The 19,511-nt window shown below is 43.9% G+C and overlaps 1 protein-coding gene across 2 annotated transcripts; it reads left to right on the top strand.

Moving 5' to 3' along the window:
* Positions 1 to 1,635: 1,635 nt before the first annotated feature.
* Positions 1,636 to 18,563, top strand: plekhm1 (pleckstrin homology domain containing, family M (with RUN domain) member 1). 2 transcript variants are annotated; one of them, XM_030755311.1, is made up of 12 exons: positions 1,636 to 1,829; positions 2,503 to 2,589; positions 5,009 to 5,041; positions 5,723 to 6,258; positions 6,773 to 7,247; positions 9,109 to 9,253; positions 11,364 to 12,332; positions 13,606 to 13,751; positions 14,623 to 14,816; positions 14,998 to 15,061; positions 15,150 to 15,307; positions 16,875 to 18,563. In XM_030755311.1, exons 2-12 carry the CDS (start codon positions 2,539 to 2,541, stop codon positions 16,981 to 16,983), a joined length of 2,880 nt encoding a protein of 959 aa, XP_030611171.1. In that variant the 5' UTR covers positions 1,636 to 1,829; positions 2,503 to 2,538; the 3' UTR covers positions 16,984 to 18,563. The 2 variants fall into 2 exon arrangements, with proteins under 2 accessions (XP_030611171.1, XP_030611170.1); XM_030755310.1 differs by having other exon boundaries at positions 5,009 to 5,250; positions 5,587 to 6,258.
* Positions 18,564 to 19,511: the final 948 nt, after the last annotated feature.

Raw genomic sequence — 19,511 nt, 5'->3', positions numbered from 1 at the left:
GTCCTGTGCAGCAGTGAGTTCCGCTTATAAGGAAAATGCAACAAAGATTTGAAAGATGAAATCTCAGTAAATGACTGTAAATCAGCTTAAGTTGGAGATCATAATACGTACCACAGACTAACACAGTTTATCTGGTTATTTCAAACATATGTAACACCTGTCAGGTTAAATCATTTAAAAAATAATCTAGTGTTTCTAATGCATACACAAACTTGATGCAATAACCCTTTACAGCAGGACACATCTGTTTAGCAGAAAGTCATCTCTTCTCTCATGTTCACCCTTTATTTCAACTCTGCAGGGTCAAAAATACTGTTACACTGCTAAAATTTGATAGTTTTTGTTTTCTAAAGCTATTTCATTGTGTTTTATTTCACTTTATTCACTTTTTTGTGGCAGCACAGTGGTGCAGCACTGGCTCCAAAGAAGGAGGCTCTGGGTTCAAATCCAGTGTGTCGAGTTTGTGTGTCCTTCCTGTGCCTGCATGGGTTTTCTCTACTCTGGTATCCTCCCACAGCCCAGACATGCTTCTTAATTTGGTTGAATTGGCTGTCCTCTATCTTCCAGGCTGACAAATTTATCATAAAATGCGAAAACATGTATGAACTTTAGTTTTCTATTTTTTTTTTTAATAATCAAAACACTAATAACAATATTTTGTTACTTTTTACTCAGGTAAAATCACAGCCAGAAGCAGCTGTATTTCATGAGAAGAAACGGGACAGTTTTATGATATAATAATAATAACAATAATAATAACATCGACATAAATAAGTGGGCAGGCATGCAAGTTACAGACACTTAAATGTCAGTAAAATATGCTGTTGACAGATGAGGTCAGGCAGGAGTCTCCATGGACTATGATGCTCACAGATGACGTGATCTGTAGAGAGAGTAGGGAGCAGGTGGAAGAGAACCTGGAGAGGTGGAGTTATGAGATATGAGAAGGAGACAGGTGTGACAGGTGTGACAGTGAAGCTGCAAAAAACAGACGTAGTGAAGATGGATGAGTTTAAATACCTGGTGTCAAGCATCCAAAGCAAAGAACAGTGCACAAGAGAGGTAAAGAAGAGAGTGCAGGCAGGGTGGAGTGGGTGGAGATGAGTGTCAGGGTGATTTGTGACAGAAGGATAGCAGCAAGAGTGAAAGGGAAGACCTACAAGATGGTAGTGAGACCTGCTATGATGTACGGATGGGAGACAATGGCACCGACAAAGAGACAGGATTGTGAGTCACTGGGGTGACCAGGATGGACAGGATTAGACATGAACACACCAGAGGAACAGCTCAGGTCGAGCTCTTTGGAGATAAAGTTAGAGAGGCAAGGCTGAGGTGGTTTTGGACATGTGCAAATTAGGGATAGTGGATATTGGATAAAGGATGCTGAAGATGGAGCTGCCAGGCAGGAGGAAAAGAGGACGGCTACAGTGAAGATTCGTGGATGTAGTGAAGGAGGACATGCAGAGGGCTGGTGTGACAGAGGGGGATGCAAAAGATAGGCTGAGATGGACGCAGATGATCCGCTGTGGTGATCCTTAAAGGGATCAGCCAAAAGAAGAAGACAAAGAGGCTCAATTTCACTGCATTTGTGAAGGAGCCTGAACGCATCACTGGTCTAGCCGGAGTTCCCATGTTGCATTTCGCCTTCAGTCGGACAGAGGCGAGCGTCTCACGTCGAGCTAAGTTCTGCTCTATTTTTAGGTGTTTTGGACGCGATGGAGAGTGACTGCACGGATTTTTGTGCCTTTAACGTGCAGATCACGTGTTTACGTTAATTTAAGGAGGACACGCGCTTGTTTTTGGACCCGTTAGCCCGTCTGTTTGTTTCGGTAAGCAACACTTAGCTAGTAAAAGCCGCCTCTGGGGTCATGTTTTAATATTTTAAAGTAGCTGCTATACATTTCGTGGTTTACACAGTTTATTTACTTATTTATTTTATCTATTTAGCTTACGATGTTTCAGCCGTGCCTTTCGGGCGTTAGTGCACACACACACACACACACACACACGCCCAGTGCCTGCCGTGGCAATACGGCTGCAGAGATAATAAACGCTTGAGTGTCGCTTTGGGTGTTTAAAGTGAAACCCTTAACCGGCCGCTGTTTGGTAAACAGACCTTCTGTTTGCTGACAGCACTTGATGTGTTTAACGCAGTCTTATCTGGGTGTGATGATGTCAGAGTGATTAGATCACATGCTCAGCTGATTAATTGATTGGGGAAGTTAGACGCTACTTCCCTGCAGACGTCCTCTTTAATCTGCGCTTCACATGACTCAGAGGGCCACTCACAGAGAGCGTGGAGTGGCAGAATGTCACAGAACACAGTCTCGTGATGGGAAATGTAATGAATGCTGGTTACTCGAAGTGAGGAGGGGAAAATCGTTTCCTTCTCGTCACATGCCTGCGTGATCATATTCAGCATACAAGTTTGCACAACTGGTTTGGTCGTCGTTAGTTAAGCCCGCGAGTGCCAAAAGGAATCGTCTTCTTTCTGTGTTTCAGTGTGCCATGCTGGAGTGATCCGTCCCAGGAGGTGCCATGCTCGCCACACAGACTGATGCTCCACCTGAGGCTAAAGATGTCAAACAGGTAGGAATCCCTTGTGTCTGGTTCTGTTCCCCCTCTGCTGTCACAGTTACGCTGTGACATGTAAGTAGTGCATTCGTTGGACATTACACCAAAAACTGCCCTTGGTGTTAATCAGTGACTCGATTTACAGTTTTGTTGCAGACAGGAAAGCGCAGAACATGGAGAGCAGATGGGACTGATTATTTATGGCAAAAATCATATTCAGTTATTCACAGGATTACTCAGTAATGTTAGAAGCTACGCAGTTATTGAGGTTTTAAAAACTGCTCTCTGATTTCAGTTAGATTTAGAAAGCCTTAAATAAATGGAAATAAACTGATGTTCAGGTTGTGGGGGACACGCCCCCCCCCCCCCCCCCCCCCCCTCAAAAGAAAAAAGAAAGCACAGCCTGTTTTGAAAGGTCACTAATAAAGGATGTAGCAGTGGAAATTCATCATAATCCCAGTGCTAAGCTCATCAACAGAGGATTTTGCTCGTGTTTGATCATAAGGCTGGTCTTGTGTAGTCTCACCTGGCACCACGGGAGGTCTTCAGGTGCAGGCAGGGGAAAAAGAGGTCCAGGTGGACCTCTCTGCTGCTGTTGTGCACACTTCAGGTGATCTGCATGAGCTGAGTGCAGGTGAACATAAAAAACCTTTAAAGTCTTTTCTTCTTCATTATCGGGGTGGGCATGTTTTTGTCAGAGGGCCTTACTGAGTTAAAGCGAGCCAAGAGTCAGGTATTGAACAATTAAAGTGAAACATTTGCATTCGTTGCAGAAATATTTCCAGTTTTTGGGGCAGACACAGCAGATGGATTGTGTCTGCATCACTGTTTCACAAATCTGGAACTTTCTGTTAGCACGCTTTGTGTCTGTATATTGAACACTAATATAAAACCACTGCAGTGCAGAGTTCACTTACTTATCACATGTGATTACTATCACTTACTTAAGGAAAGGTTTGGCTAATATTTGCTGTTTGCTTTTAATATTTTTCCTCACACATTATCTTAAACCTTTTGCACGAGGCGTAAGTTTATTTGTGTGGCGCTGCACTGTGTGACTGCACTTTTGGAGGGGGGGGAGCAACCACTGTGAGAAAACAACACTGTTATTGCTCTTATTGTGTTTGTTCAGAGGCTGGTGGATTATCTTCATAACTGTGATTTGTGTGTAATTTTTTTCAGCCACGTACCACATTTAAATTTCTGAACACCGTCTGCATTTCCTGTTCCACCTTGAGCAGATTTGTGGTACGCTGCTGTATGATCATATAACACACAGTGTTGGTTCCTTGTTGCGTTCTCGGGCCTGTACACAGCGTTGTTAAAGTCCATCGCTGGTCTGTGGGCTGCATTTTGGGAATCCTGTCTCTGTAATGAGAGGAAAGGGAGAAAAAATTACCTCAAACTGCACCTTCTCTAATAAAAACCTCCTTTTAGGCAACACAGAGTTGGATCGAACTCTAACCTGAAAGGTAGACTTCACAGGATTCACAGAAATGTTCAAACTAGGCATTCCCAGGCTCATGAAACTGATGATGCAGATATAAAATGATCCTTTACCCCCACCAAAGAGGTTTTAGCCATCAGCCAAGAAAAATGACCAGGACTGTGATTAAATATTTGTAACCATTTTTTTTTAAAATAGGGCTTAATATACCCAAACCTAAAATAAATTTTTTTGTACCAAAAAGAGCAAGAGGATATTTTTTTCCATAACTATATGTGAGCCAGTCGTGCTTAGTCATCCTCAAGGCGCCGGCGTTGAGCCAGGAAAACCCCAGGGTTACAGTTGGTATGTTTTTAAAGAAAGGAAAAATGTATTTTTCATTTTTTTTTATTTAAATGTAAGTCCCTTTTGTGTTTATTTAAGAAGGATTAACAAGGCTCTGAGACCTCACATCGTTACGTAGGGCAACGCAGACTCGTTGTTTGGACCGTAGTTGGACCAACTGTGCTTATATGGCCCAGTTTGGACTTTGGGAAAATCCTGTAGTTCTAGTTTTGCAGAAACTGCACAACATGCTGCTGCGTGGATTTTTTTAATCTTTTCTAAGAAGTCAAGCACAGCGAGGGCAGAGTGCTTCAGTGCTCTGTATCAAGAGCTCTTCATGTCCCGACTCCGAGTGTTGCAAAAGCAGCTGCTTTTAGCCGGCAACCTAAAGTAGGGTTGCTTGTAATGTTTTTGTTCTTTTCCCGTCAGCTGACAGTGGGTGGCATGTGACACTGTGTGATATACAGGTTAAGTTTCATAACAACACAGCTGATGATCTGGCTCTGCTTGTTTGTCATTACACTGTGGATTGAAATGCAACAAAGTGCCGCATGTATGAATAAAAATGTCTTCTGTGGGTGAACAGGAATTAATTCTCGTTTGCTTCCTGTCAGTACCTGAAGAGAAAGCTGATTTATTTATTGTTTTCCTCTTGTCTCTCAGATCAAAGAGAAGTTGGCACAGTCGCTGAAGGCCCTGCAGAAACGATATGTAACCTCAGACTTGGTGGTCACCAGCGAAGATGGCGACGCTAACCTCCTCTGCTGTGCCCTGGAGGCCGTCTTCATCCACGGGATCAAGAGCAAGTACATCCGCTCGGAGTCTCGAGGTGGGAGTAGGAAAGGGGACCGAGGACCCCTCCCTCAGCCTTTTTTCTGGAGCCTCCTTAAAAGTGTCACCCACCGGTAAGTCAGAACCAAGGTGGGACTTTTCCCTCCAAAAAATTCACATGAAGATTTGAACTCTGGCTTGAGGAAATAGTTTTTCCCACAGTGTTCAGACACTTTATAGGCCAAACAGTGTCTGTCACTGTGTCCCATAGGTCCAGAGAAATTAGGTCATTTAAATCACAAAGCGTGACCCTCAGTTTCTGCATTGAATGTATGCAGGTTGGCTGTTAGACTGTAAGTATAGTTTTTTAGTGAGCGATGCCATTCTTAAATTCAAGCATGACTGATTTAAGTCATTACTCTGCAGAAATGCAGTCCAAAGTGTTTTAACATTCTCTTTTAATTCCCCAGTGATGTGATCACCGAGCTGGAGAAGATCAGCTTTGTGGGCACTGATGTGGGTCGCTGCCGAGCGTGGCTCCGGCTGGCTCTTAACCACGGCCTCCTGGAGTGCTACCTCGCATCGTTGTTCCGGGAAGACTCCAAGCTGCAGGCCCATTATCAGCCCAGTGCCTTGCTCCTGAACCCGGAGGAGCGAGAAGTTCTGCTCAGCTACCTCCAGGGTCTGACCTCCCTCACATTCAGCCTGTCTTACAAGTCGTCTGTCCTCAACGAGTGGACCACCACGCCTCTGGCTCTTGCCGGACTCTGCCCCTTGTCCCAGGCGGACTTACTCAACCTGCCCCTCAATGGTGGAGGCCATCCCACCTCCAAGCCCGTATGCAAGGAACTGTGGGATACGGTGTCTCAGTCATCGAGTTCTTCAGATGCACCGGATGTGCAGAGAGGCTGCCCGGTTTTACTGGGGAGGGGATCAGATCTGTTACAAGGGAGTGAGACTGCTCTTCATTCCTCTAATTTAAGCCTGGATACCACAGGCTCCTCTCAGCTCTCCTCCAGCCTGAGCTCTGACAGCCTTCTGCAGGGACAGGACCCCCGCAGCCCGACAGGAGGGCAGTGGTCTCCGTGTGACCTGGAAGCATCCATTAATGTCAACATTGGCACCGAGAGGCCACAGAAAGAGTATGTATACGTATTTAAACTGTTATTTGCTTCAAAATGATCAAAAACGGAGTTAAACAACGTGGCTGCTGATGCTCTTAATTTTCCTTTCTACCAGCAAAACCCAGCAAAATGTCCAAATCAAAGATAATCAAAGATAAGACCTGTGTGCCTGATGCTCGGTGTGTCTGCTTTCCTCTGTTTCAGTTGTCCAAGACTTGCACCAGAATGAGTCCCACTTTGTAGTATATTTTTGAGTCAGTCCCATATGCCCCGTCCTGCTGTTCTAATGCCAGAGCACAAAAAGTGTGTTAATCATGGCAAGAAGTGGTCTCCATTTGAAAACTAGAAAAATACACACACTTTCCCACCAAAATGGTGTCAGGTGCTGGGCCGGAAGCCAGCCAATAACCAGCTCGCACACTGACGGCTCCATTTTACAGTGTTTTTGTTGGGTTTGGTCTGCGGTCTACACAGGCTTCTTTTAATTTACGCTTCCAGTAAAATGCATGTCATGACTTGTCTGTGTCTGCAGCTCGCTGACTGATTTCCGTGAGAGTGGACACTGCAGTCAGGACTCCACGCAGGAGGACTCGTTCGTCTCCTGCATCGGCCCCGCTCAGTTCTCAGAAACGGGTGTTTTCTGTGACAGTGAGATCCAGGGTCCCGCTACACCATCCCAACAACCCGTGGACCAACCCCCACACTCTGACTCAGAGCCAACTGAAGCATCTATTGAACTGCCATCATCTGATGATAATCCGTACCCCGCTGAAGTCCGCAGTAGTCCCTCTTGTGAGTTACATTTGGACGCAGATCTTGTCTCAACAGGCAGTGAGCCGGCAGAGCCTGTGGAGGAAGTGACTGTGACTCGTGTTCAGGAGAGCAGTGAGCCTGAAGAGAAGACACCAGGGAGCTCAGAGAAAACCAGCTCAGACTCTGCAGGTCAACAGGGCCCGTGTCGCTCTGCGACTGTCCTGAGCAGGAAGACGTCCTCAGATTCATTTACAGTGAGTATAACACATCCACAGAGGGTAGCTGTTGGGCTAAACCACAAACTTTATCAGGACTCTGTCATAGACTCATTATCAGCTCATAAAATCTGTGCTTCTGGATCACAGTGTAAAACGGTAATCATGAATGTTGTTGCACAAAATCACAAGTGTGCTGTTCAACTGGGAATCCTGGAAACTGGTGAGTCATGAATTGGGGAAAAAGCCTGAGAGAACCTCAATTAATGGAAAACTGGTTGAAAGTGGTTAATTTTCCATCTTAAAGCCACTCAGTGAGAGGAGTCTCAGGCCTTTTTCCACTGACTGGGTGCCGGTGCCTTTATTTGAACCATTAGGCGGGTTTTCAGTGCTCAAGCACTCGGTGCTCGGCCACAAAAACGGGTTCAACTCCAGCCCCGCAAACTAGCTGATCTCGAACCAAGAACGCGTGACAAAAGCTGCAGAAGGGCGTGACTCTGCCATCTCAACATCAAGTTTTCTACCATGTTACATGTGTATTACATGTGTATTACATGAGAAAAGAGATGTGATTTTCACAGCTGTGAATTAGGTTGGGCTCTAAGGCTGAACTTGCTGCTTTGTATCAGTTCATATCACAGATAAAAGGACACAAAGTGCGTACTTGTCGTCTTGCTCTAATCGCTGTCTGTGTTTCCCTCTGTGCTGCACACAGATGCTGCAGTAGTTTGGTTTGGACCCTAAAACGTGTTCGCAGCACAGAAAGGGGAGCGTGTTCTCCCACGTTTGTGCGCTTCAGCTTCGTGTCCAGATGAGGACCCCCCCCCCCCCCCCCCCCCCCCCCCCCCCCCCACACACACACACACACACACACACACTCACTCATATGTAAAGGAGCAGTTCACAGAAATTCGGTGGAAATGCGGGCCCGTTCTTAAGTGTTTTGTCGGTTCACTGACACTGACACTGGCACGAGCACCGGCACCTCGGTGGTGGGAAAATAGCAACATTAGTCTTACTTAGAAAAGTCTTCCCTACTGCTGTGTCCATCCATCCATTCATTTTCTTAACTAGGAGTTAGTGCCAGTGCAGGGTGCTGTCATGTGACTAAAGGTGACCAAGAACACCATGGTGGTCAGAAGCAGTAGTGATTTGTTAGACTCTACACCTGCATCTATAAAACACTTCCTGTTTTTGCCTGCTGTTCTGTATGTTTTTCTTTAACACACAGATTTGAATTAAAATCAGAATTATTGCTAGAAAAAAAAAAGAGTTGAAGTCGTGGTGTTTCTGTGTATGGCTGCTCTCTTTTTGGCTTATATCTTAGATTCCACTTGTGCAAAGCATCAGATCTACTAGAACCGGGGTCCTCACATCCACAGTGAGGCAGCTTGAGCACCCAGCAGAAACCTGCGTAGAGAACACGCCAACCTGCTGCTGTGTCCGTATAATGGACTGCCAGGCATGTCAGCAGTGAAATGAAACCACTCCTGTGGCGAGATGTTGGTGATAAAATGGAGTACAGAAAATAGCCACACTATACCATCAGATGTCCACAGTGAAAATGAAGTTCTGTGTTAACTGTTTGTGTGATCTGCAAACAGGAAAAGCTGAAGGATGTCGCAGTGTCTCACCTGAACAGAGGTTATACCCTAGTTATGGGAAATCTGTTAAAATTAGTCCAGATAGACTCGTTTGCACTTACATTTACATGACTAAGAGATCACTGTTTCCAGCTTCTTCACCACTAAGCCCAAAGACACACGATGAAAGGGGAACCGTGCGCTCTGCTCACTGACAGTCTCATCGCTGTGTTTTCTGCATTGGTTACCGTTAACAAATCAATGAAAGCTTTTCGATTCCTAACGCTCAGTGAAGTCTTCTCTCCTGCTGTTCACAGCACTCTTCTTGGATCTCAGACGACGACATCTATAAGCCCCACCTGGAGAACGTGCTGGACAGCGACGAGGCATCTCCCTCCGCCCCCTCAGCTGAGCCCAGCTTCTCACCGCCTCGCCCGAGGGTCGTCCATCGCAGACAAATAGGTACCTGCACCATCTGCAAGCTCTGAAACACAATGAAACGGTTAAGAACAATAAATGATTTGATGGTGGGCTATAGAAAGAGTTTTGGGCGCCGGGCACAGTTTACAGCAGTCACAGCTCAATGTGGGAATAATAATAAAGACTCAGGTCCTTTAATTATGCAGCACAAGCTTCTATACTAAAATTACAGATGTAAGACTTCATGCTACATAAAAATAAAAAAAAAGTTTGGTGGTGAGACAGTGGATCCATTAAAAGATGACATCATCAGGCTGCAGCAGTTGTTCTCTTTTAGTATTCCTTCAGCTGTCAAAGTGTTCACACTAAACACAAAGTTTTCATGTGTGTAATTATAAATAATGTCCACAAACACTCAAACTAACAAGCTGGGCTGCTCAGATAGAGCCAAATCACTGTCTGAAGACCCTTACCAGATCCCATAACCGTTTAAGATTAGCTCAGCTGTTTTATTGTCGTAGCCTTGGCATCATCATCATCATCATCATCGTCACAGAAACATTAATGCAGGTCATAACTCGATTAATATGACCTACGATGTTCAGATTCACACCATAGAAGCTAGGCTCAGTATCACAAGGGCTACATGCTACATAATGCATTTCAACAAATATACCCCCCCGCCCCATTACAAACCCAAAACAGCCGAGTGGTGACGCCCACGCAGCGGTGCTCGTGTTTATGCTCTGCTGTTTCTTTGAACGTTTCCACCACAGCTACATCATTACATCAGGGGAAGAAACAGTGGTGTTAAAGAATGAACTAAACAGGAGCCCAAATCGTTGCTCCAAAGCGCTGCTGGTACCTCGGGTGTGAGCACACGTGGTCAGCCACTGAAGCATAACACAGAAAGTAAGATACGGCACAAAATTCCCGCAGGGCTGAAAGTGTGGACTGAGATTTAAACAAACGTTTCCCAGCAGGTAATCACCTTTAGGTATCAAAAGAGGAAACACCTGTGGTAACATGATGTTCGGGGCGTGGCCACGTCGCTCTGGAATGTGATAATACTGCATTTCTTGGATGTCACCTGGATGGTGTCACATGGCCTGCTTTTAAAAATAGAAAGAAAAAGAAAGTGTAAGACAAACAGTGCTGATGGTGACGGATGTGATGGGAAATTTTGTGACAAAGTACATGACTATGATCTTTTTTGATTTTCTTTATTTAAAAAAAATCGTGCTGTTAATAAAAGCTGCTGTTTAATCATTTCTTGTAACAGATTTAACTTTTTGACTTGTCACTGTTTAACTTCTATCTCTGTTGAGGCAGATATATTGAATTTGAAATGCTGACTGGGGGTGTCCACATGCTTTGCAGGTCTTTGTTGTTGTTGTTGTTGTTGTTGTTGTTGTTGTTGTTGTGCGTTCATACTGCTAATATGAACTCTAGCGTGATGAATAGTTGGACAGAAATTCAGTGTCAGCTCTTGTATTGAGGGGTGGGGTGGCTGTGGCTCAGGAGATGGAGATGGAGCAGGTCGTCCACTAATCTGAAGGTTGGTGGTTTGATTCCTGGCTGCCCTGGTCTGCACGCCAAAATATCCTTGGGCAGAATAGTGAACCCCGGGTTGCTCCCGATGCCTTCACTGGAAGGTGAATGTGTATGGATACTAGAAAGAAGGTGTTTGTTTGTAGCTTCTCTGCGTTGCATCACTGTGTGGTGGATGGTTAGCAGTCAGTTGAGGGGACTTGCTAGTGAAGACTTAATGTTATTTTTATTAAACCACAACGAGTCAAAATCCTGTTTCCTCCGACTCATATTAGGGTTAACCCCGCAAGGCCACAGTCAAAACTGATGAGTAACCCTATTGAAGACTAAATTGGGATAGTTTATGATTTGTGTGTTTGGATTGCCTGCACGACAGAGTAATTTTCAGAAACCATAAACGTGTTCTGACAGTTTGGGGATGGATAAAGCCTTGACTTCACTCTCAGTTGATTTCTCCTCATTGTTTTGTTTTCAGGCAAACATTTTTGTTGTTATTCATATGATTGGTGAATGTGTCCAAACCTTTGGCCGGTACTGTGGATAAAGAACTTCCTGTTACCTCCGTCTGTGTGTGTGTGTGTGTGTGTGTGTGTTTTCTCAGGACTGTCGAATCCCTTTCGAGGTTTGCTGAAGCTCGGTCACCTGGAACGGCGCAGCGCCGTGGGATTGTGGCGCGACTACTACTGCGAGCTGTCGCCCTTTGAGTTCCGCCTGTATGTGAACGCGGAGGAGCGGACATGCCACGACAACTGCTCCCTGCTGCGATGCGAAGACGTTCGCATCACCTCACCTGAGGGGCGATTTGAGTTAATTTTTCCCGGGAAGCGGGTTTACCTCCGTGCAGCCAATCGTGACGAAGCTGAAGACTGGGTGGACCGGATTATTGAGGCTGTCAACAAATGCCGGAAAGCACCGTGTGCAGACGAGCAGTGGGAGGTGCTGCAGACCTGCTGTGAGAATGGTGTGGATGAACGTGCAGTTTCTTCTCCATCATCTGCCCCCTCCAGCCCCGAGCGAGGCCCAGCTGCCTCTGACAGATGTGGAGGGCAGGATTCCCCTCCTTCTCTGCAGGAATTTGACTGGACTTGGACTACAGATATGGAAACGGATGCCATCAAAGAAGCTGTTCTGTACTTCTCCACAGACCCTGAGGCCCGTCAGTGGGCACCTATGGTTTTCTCCCTCTCCTTGGAAACCTTTAAAGGATTTCTGGTACAAGAAGGAAGAAAGCTGCAGCGGCTAAACTACCCTATTGAGGAAATTCGGGATGTGGTTCCTGATGTCGCTCTGGGAGGACCGTCGTTTTTCAAACTCCTGACCATCAGAGAGACGCTTAGATTGAGAGCAGAGAATGCGGAGGAGGCTCGCTCTTGGAGGGTTTTGATCCGACAAGCTCTGGACTCCTACCTGGAGAACGGGGAGCATGAAGGCTCTGAGGTACCCTTGGAAGTGACTGGGAATCTGTACAGACTGGTGCAGCACAGGCTGAAAGAAGATGGAGCTCTTCTAGTCCACCTCTGCAAAGTTCCCTCAGAGAAGGGGCTGGACACGCAGAGCTTCAAATGTGCAGGTAACATTGGCATGGAAAAAAATCTGTGTGTGTTCAGTTTTTTGTGTCTTTGTGTGAGTCTGTGGCTAGAGCTTGCTTACATTGGCTGATAGCTTTGCTCTTCAACCCCTTATTCAAATATTGGTCATGTTACAAAACTAACACATTGGCGTCCAGATCGATAATGCTGAAGCTTCAAAATGCAGGATCCATGCTGGGGACACCATCCAGTCTAGGCTACGACAATAAAAGTATCATTAAGAAAACTGAAGATGTGCATGGATTCAGACTGCTGAAGCCTCATTTTAGTTTTAAACAAAGTTGTGTGCTGGTTACACTTTAGAGCTACAGCTTTTTGCCCCACTAACTAAAACTGTTTTTATTACTTGTCAGTGTTCAAAGGCCGATTGTTTTAAGACTTGAAAAAGTGACTCTGTTCATTTCCTGTTGTGTTTAGTTTGGTTTTGAGTGTGTAGATAAAATCAGTGTGTCGTGCAGAAGGAGTGTAATGCCGGGTCTTCCGGTCCAGTCGTTCGCTTCAGTTTGGCTCCGTTGCGTTCGTTAGGATCATCTTTAGCTTTGCTCTTGCATTAGCTATTTTTCTTGGGGTCCATAGCTCCCTGTAACAGTTCAAATTATTTTAAAAATATTTTACAGCTGAAGGAAGAACTGTTGGTCTCATTATGTAAAACTTAAAAATATTAAAACTAAATGTCTGAACAAAACCAATTAAATATCTGTTTTTCCTCAGCAGTTATTCAAGAAACATAATTTTGTTCCTTTGCACATGTCCCACTCCCACCAAGGATCTTAAAACTCTGGAGTTTTAAGATCCTTGGCAAAGCAAAGCAAACACTGCAAATATTCAAAGGTGATGCCTTCTTATTGAGACTATCAAAAACACAGAGCAATATGCAAACGTGGAATTTGCTCTGAGTTAATGATTATTATTTGTTGTATAACAGCAAGCTGTTGGTGACGTTTTCTCACCTTTAGCCTCTCATGTGACGTTTACGACCTGTGTAGCCACAGTTTCATCCATATTAGTTTTTCTTTGTTGCCTCTGTTTTTATGCAGAAACACAACACAAATATTTTTTCCCCAGATCAGGAAGAGCTTTAGAGATGGAGAGAAGGAATAAATGTCAGGACCCACACTCGCAGATCTGTCAGTAAGCCAGATGAGAACAGATCTTATAAATCAGGATATATGTGTTTGAGTGTGTGAAAGGAGAATCGGGCTCATTGTGAGTGGATGTGACTCAGACTGAGACGTGTTTCGCTGTGTCGTGCAGGCTGTCCTCAGCAGATCGGACTGTCGCTGGGCAGAGCCCGGTTATGCGAGTTTTCAGGCCAGTATTACTGTGAGTCATGCCACAAAGGTGACACCACCATCATCCCCTCACGCATGGTGCACAACTGGGACCTCACCCACAGAGAGGTAGGTGCAACACACAGAAATCATGTTTAACTGGCTGCATAACAGACGAGTGACTTTACAGAACGCATTTAAGCATAAAAAACTTGTTGGGAAAAGGAATTTAAAAAAAAATAAAGGGACATTCTAACAAAAAATAACAAATGTTTTCAGTTGAGGTTTGAACATTGTTGAGGCAGGCTCATGGTGTGGAGTGGGAGAACGACATGTTTCATGGGTGCAAACCACAGACTCACATGTGGCTCCATTTAAGGGCAAATAAACAGGCTTTCCATTGGTTTACAAGGTTTATTGCTAAGAAGCATTGTTACAGCAAATTAATAATCAACCAAACACAAATCAATATTCAGACACAAATTTTGAGCAGTTGGTCACAGTCGGGAATCTAATGAGCTTAAATAACTTTTTATTACTTGCAAGTTTTGAGGTTTTACCTGTACAGGTGACTCAAACCTGACTTTGTTACAGTGCAAACCTGAAAGTAACTGAAGAACAGATTAAACTAATATGTGCGAACACAATGTTAATATTCTGAGGCAGTCTGATGTCAGACTGTCCCTGCTGCTCAAAAGCAGTTGGAGCTCTAAGGTGCTGTTCACACACAGGTGTACAGCGCCCTCTGCTGGCGCAGAGTTGAGTAGCAGTACAAACTATGTGCAGTTCTACAATTTTATTTTATTTTTTTAGTCTTCTTTGGGTAAATTTCTTTTGTTGTCTTTTAGGATATAGGCTCATATTTTACCAGTGTGTTCTAGAGAGACTTTGCAACTATACCATAATCCACTTATAACTGTTAAACCAGTTGTTTTACCTTTTTAAGTAAACCTTTGAAGCAACAGGTCAGCCTCATGAGACTGTTTGTGTGTCTGTGCAGGTGTCGAAGAAAGCCCTGTGGCTCCTGAATCACATAGAACAAGAGCCTCTGCTCAATCTGGAGCAGCTGAACCCTGAGTTGGTTGAGCACGCTGAGTCGATGGGTCAGGCACACGTCCAGAGGCAGAAGCTGTGCCTTCTGGGTGACTACTTGCGTACCTGCCGCAGCGGAGCCTGCAAGAAACTCCAAGCCAGGTGTGTGTTTCTATAGTGTCTACAATAATAAATCATTCCAGGCTACAATGTTTTTATTTTTTTTTTTTTCTTTCTTTCAATACTTTCACTGAAAGATATAAAAACACTTTTTATGTCTTTAAAAGTACTCAGGTGCTTTTTTCCCCCCCCCTTTCATTTCTCTCTCTCTCTCTTTCTCTAGGATGGGACAGCGAACTTACCTGTTGGAGTCGATCCACCTGTACAGTGTCAAGGACCTGCGACAGGTAACCTTCTGGCTCATTTCCCCTGCATCCTCCCTCTGCACCTTAAAGCATCTACATATGAGCATCTGTTTGTGTTGTTTGTTTCCAGGTAGCAGAGGGCCAGTATGTAAACTTCCTGCGCACGCTGGTGCAGCACGCCTCCAACCATGTGTTCAGCTGTGACCTTTGCACCCAGCGCGGCTTCATTTGTCAGCTATGCCACTCTGATGACACCATCTTCCCCTTTCAGTTTGAGAGGATCACAAGGTTTGTTATCCAGACGCATCACTCTTCACACCTCATTCATTCCTTAAATAATAATTTGTTTCTTTTGCTGTATTTATTTGAACCCCAGAGACAACAGTTTAATAAAGAGAGGAGAAAGGTCAAGCTGCCATAATGAGGCCAGCCTTGTTGCTTAAATAAATGCTGAACACCGGCTCTGACCTCAGTGTTCAGTCTTGTAGGAAAACTCGGCTCCTTTTCTTTCCTTTGTTTTTTCTGCTTTCTGGTCGCCTCCATCTGTAGCTGGTTACCATGGTTTACAGCCAAGTGTAAATACAGGACAAAAACAAGCAGTGAAGACTATAACTAAATGATTATGGAGCCAAAATGATCTTCATATTTTTAATCTGAATGGCGAGACACTCTTATTAAAGCACACGGACCAAAATCATCATCATCATCTTCTTTCAGCTGCTCCCTTTAGGAGTCGCCACAGTGGATCATCTGCCTCCATCTCGCCCTGTCTCTACCATCCTTCTCCTTCACTGCATCCATGAATCTTCTCTGTGGTCGTCCTCTTTTCCTCCTGCCTGGCACTTCTGTCTGTAACATCCTTTGTCCAGTTTATCCACCATCCCTCCTCCTCTGCACCATCTCAGCCTTGCCTCTCTAACATTGTCTCCAAACTGCTCAGCTTGAGCTGTCCCTGTTTCTAATCTTGTCACTGCCAGTGAACATCTTAGCATCTTCAGCTCTTCCACCTCCAGCTCTGACTTTTGTCTTTTTTGTTAGCACCGCCGTCTCCAAACCGTACATCGTAGCAGGTCTCAGTGCCATCTTGTAACTAATCAAAACAAAATGCAAACAAAGTTGGTTTCTTGTTTCGGGGCCGTTGCAGTGCTCAGGAAGGTTGGTCGAGTCGAGTGTGCCTCCTGCACTCTTAATCCAGACACCTCCATCGGCTGTACTACAGAGCATGTCCTGCCCCATGTGAGGAAGGACAGCTGTTGAAAGGCACTGTGTGACTTAATGTTTTAGTTACCATGTTGGACCAAGTAGCCGCCTGCTTCTGCAGTGTAAAATGAACAGTTTTGTCAGTGGAGTCTGGCGTGTTGAAAATGGCGGTTCGTTCCGTAGTGTGGAGGTGTGTGTCTCCCTCCATGATGGGAGAAAACAGGTGTGAGGCTGCAGGAGCGAGTGTAGTGTGATCACTGCAATCACTGGCTCAGCTTTACCAAAGAAGTGCTTTATGCCACGTAAAATCAAACAACATTACTATAAATAATTGCCTTATCTTAAAATATATTAATGTACAGTATCTTAGAAAATCAGTGTTCCTCCCAGCTGTCTTCAGAACTGTTGGAAACAGATCTTAGTTTATTAGTTTAGTTTCTCTTAGTTTAAAATTGTGTTTTGTATTCTTGGAAAAATTGTGGAGAAACATTTTCTGTACACAAAAGATTGAATACTGCCACCGTTATATGTATTTCTTTCTCTTTAGGCATTCACTGTAGCTGTAGTGAAAATTATACGCCGTCTGTTTGAGGACAAAGAAACAAAAGATTGAGAGTATGCTAACATTGTTGCCCCCCCACCCTCTCCTCCCCAGGTGTAAAGATTGTAAAGCGTTGTTTCACAGCAGCTGCAAGGTTGATGAGCAGTCCTGTCCTCGCTGTCAGCGGATGAGGAAGTACATGGAGAGGGATCTGCAGGACTGAGCGCGCTCAGCCGGGACGGTGCTGGGCTGAGCTGACGGAGCGTACAGCAAACTAAATTTAGCTTTTACATGACATAACCTCAAGTGCAATTATGAGTTTGTGTGCCCTAACTGACTTAAAAAATGAAGCTATTATAAGCCTCAGTGCTGCAGTAGCCAGACTCTCTTGCACTAATGTAGAGGCGCTCAGAGCCTCGTGAAGCTGACGTGATTCAGCCAAATGTTACTGAGCAGTGACTTTAATCCCTCTGATTTCTGCTTCAGCCACGAGATCAAAAAAAGGGCACGTCAGAGGTGGAGGTTGCTGCCATGGATTGTAGCCAAAATGGAGTTGGCCATTTTCCACTGCAGGAACTAACAGGTGCATTCACCTGTTCCAAACTCAGGAACTCCTCTGGGGCTGTTTCTGGGTTAGTGTGCACTCCAGGGTGAGATCAGGTACTCGGAGGTTCTTAACTACCCTGAAAACTGCTTTTTGAGATTTAGAACAAGAACATCTTTGAACAGCCACCCACCTTGTAGAACGAAAAGGAGCAAAACTTCTTTTCACTGAAACATTGTAAAGTTTGCCACAAAACAAACGGCAACATAGTTAACCATGGGTTCCTGAACCAAAGCATACTAGTAGTAGTCTGGTAGGAGCTGTAATGCTACAATCAAACGATGTTCTAGCTCTGGAGAAAAACCACAGCTTTGTAGACCTGTTTGACCCCTCGTATTGCATTCAGAAGGATCTGCGCTCGTGGTTCCTTCACAGAAACAGGCTGACCCGGGGCCTGTGCTGTTCCTGCAGTGGAAAAGCATCCATTAACACTCTTTACTTTGCTTGTCACATCAGTGTCGTCGTCTTAACCGTCACAATTACACAAAAGTGATGCACAGTACGTTCTGTTTGTCTTTGATGCACGAGTTATTCAGATACCCATCATTAATATTCAGTACTGCAAAATAATGAGAAATGTTAACACATTTTGATTGTGCCTTCTTTTTAGTTATGTTTTACACTATTTTCCAAGGATGTGTCAATATTATGGGGCCAAAATCCTTTTTTTCCCAATAATCATACAGTAAAAATACATGGATACATTAAATATTTACATATGAGGACTTTGGGGGATGTTTCTCTTTGTATGTTAACTCTTTGAAATGTGATTAAATGTAATTCTTTAGGCTCAGAGAGGAGACTTGTTTGTGCTGCTTTTTCATGCATTTAATGAAGTAATAAGTGTGGGGCAAAAACATTAAAAATGAAAATTTGGGATCACTGTTTATAAAGTTTAAAGAATTTGCGTGTTTGCACTCAGATATGACTGTTAAATGGATATTTTAGCTGGAATATCTCCAGCCACGCTAAGTTACCCCTAAACTCAAAACGCAGCGATGTTTCTGCTCTTTTTCTTCCATTTTTTGACTTTGACCTGAGAATCAAGATTGTTTTTGAGTCTGGACAGAACAAAAATAAGTCGAAGGTTTACTGAACTCCATTATTCTATATGCAGAACATATCACATGTAAGAGGAAAGCTGTGCTGTTATTTCCTGATGTATATTTATTTCATCTCCTTATGTATGAATGACTGTGTTGAAATAAATGTCTGTGTTTGATTCTGTCTTTTATTTAAGACTTCTCACATTTTCATTTTACTCCCAAAGTGACAGCACACACAGGCATACAGGCTCATTTTCAGCAGCAGTCCCTGGGAGGCCATATATATATAAATATATAATTAATATTTATATATATATATATATATATATATATATATATATATAGAGGCCATATATATATAAATATATAATTAATATTTTTATATATATATATAAAATAAATAAAGCATAGATAAAGCCCAAAAGCTTGTTGTGCAGCCACAAGACCTGGGCAAGTCGTATGAGTTCACCATGAACTCTTCATACCAAAGATTTTTGGAGTCAGGTGTGAGGTCGTCTGTTCAGCAGCTAAAGCTTGGCCCGAATCAGGTCGTGCAGCAGGACAGTGATCCAAAGCACAGCAGCAGATCTGCAGCAGAAGGGCTGAAAAAGAATCGACATGCTGCAGTGGCCCAGTCCAAGTCCAGAACTCAGTGAACTGAAGCAATGCTGTAAAGCAGAGTGGGCTAAAATTCTTCCACAATGATGTGAGACTGATAAAATCATTTAAAAACAAATGCATGTGATTGCTGCTAAAGGTGAATCATGAGGTCTACTTAGATTTTCATTGGACTACAGTGGAAGCTGACTACAAAACAAGTGTTTTTCAAAGTTCCTCTTTGTGCAATAAGGAAGTCAGGCGATTAATTTCATCATCATCTGTCACTGAAATCACTGCAGGAATTCAGGTGTGTCTATACATGTAGATACAATAGAAATGACTCTTGTCAACAACTTTTAAAGTGGACCCACTATGATTTTTCCCTATTTTCTGTCATATTTAATGTTCATATGGTCCAAAAAATTAAATAATGAGATCGGTATATTTACAAGACAAAAGCTGAGGCTTCACACAGCTCTAAATACTCAGTTTCAGACACAC

This window comes from Archocentrus centrarchus, chromosome 19 (genome assembly GCF_007364275.1).
Source record: "Archocentrus centrarchus isolate MPI-CPG fArcCen1 chromosome 19, fArcCen1, whole genome shotgun sequence".
Lineage (NCBI taxonomy): Eukaryota > Metazoa > Chordata > Actinopteri > Cichliformes > Cichlidae > Archocentrus > Archocentrus centrarchus.
Note: the sequence above shows the minus strand (reverse complement) of the source record. Positions and strands in the feature narration are given on the sequence as shown.

Excerpts from the sequence above, each read along its gene's own strand:
- plekhm1 (XM_030755310.1), top strand. The coding sequence starts at position 2,539 with ATGCTCGCCACACAGACTGATGCTCCACCTGAGGCTAAAGATGTCAAA. Across the intron at positions 12,333-13,605 it reads GCAGAGCTTCAAATGTGCAG|GCTGTCCTCAGCAGATCGGA; the intron begins GTAACATTGGCA and ends TGTGTCGTGCAG. Across the intron at positions 15,062-15,149 it reads GTGTCAAGGACCTGCGACAG|GTAGCAGAGGGCCAGTATGT; the intron begins GTAACCTTCTGG and ends GTTTGTTTCCAG.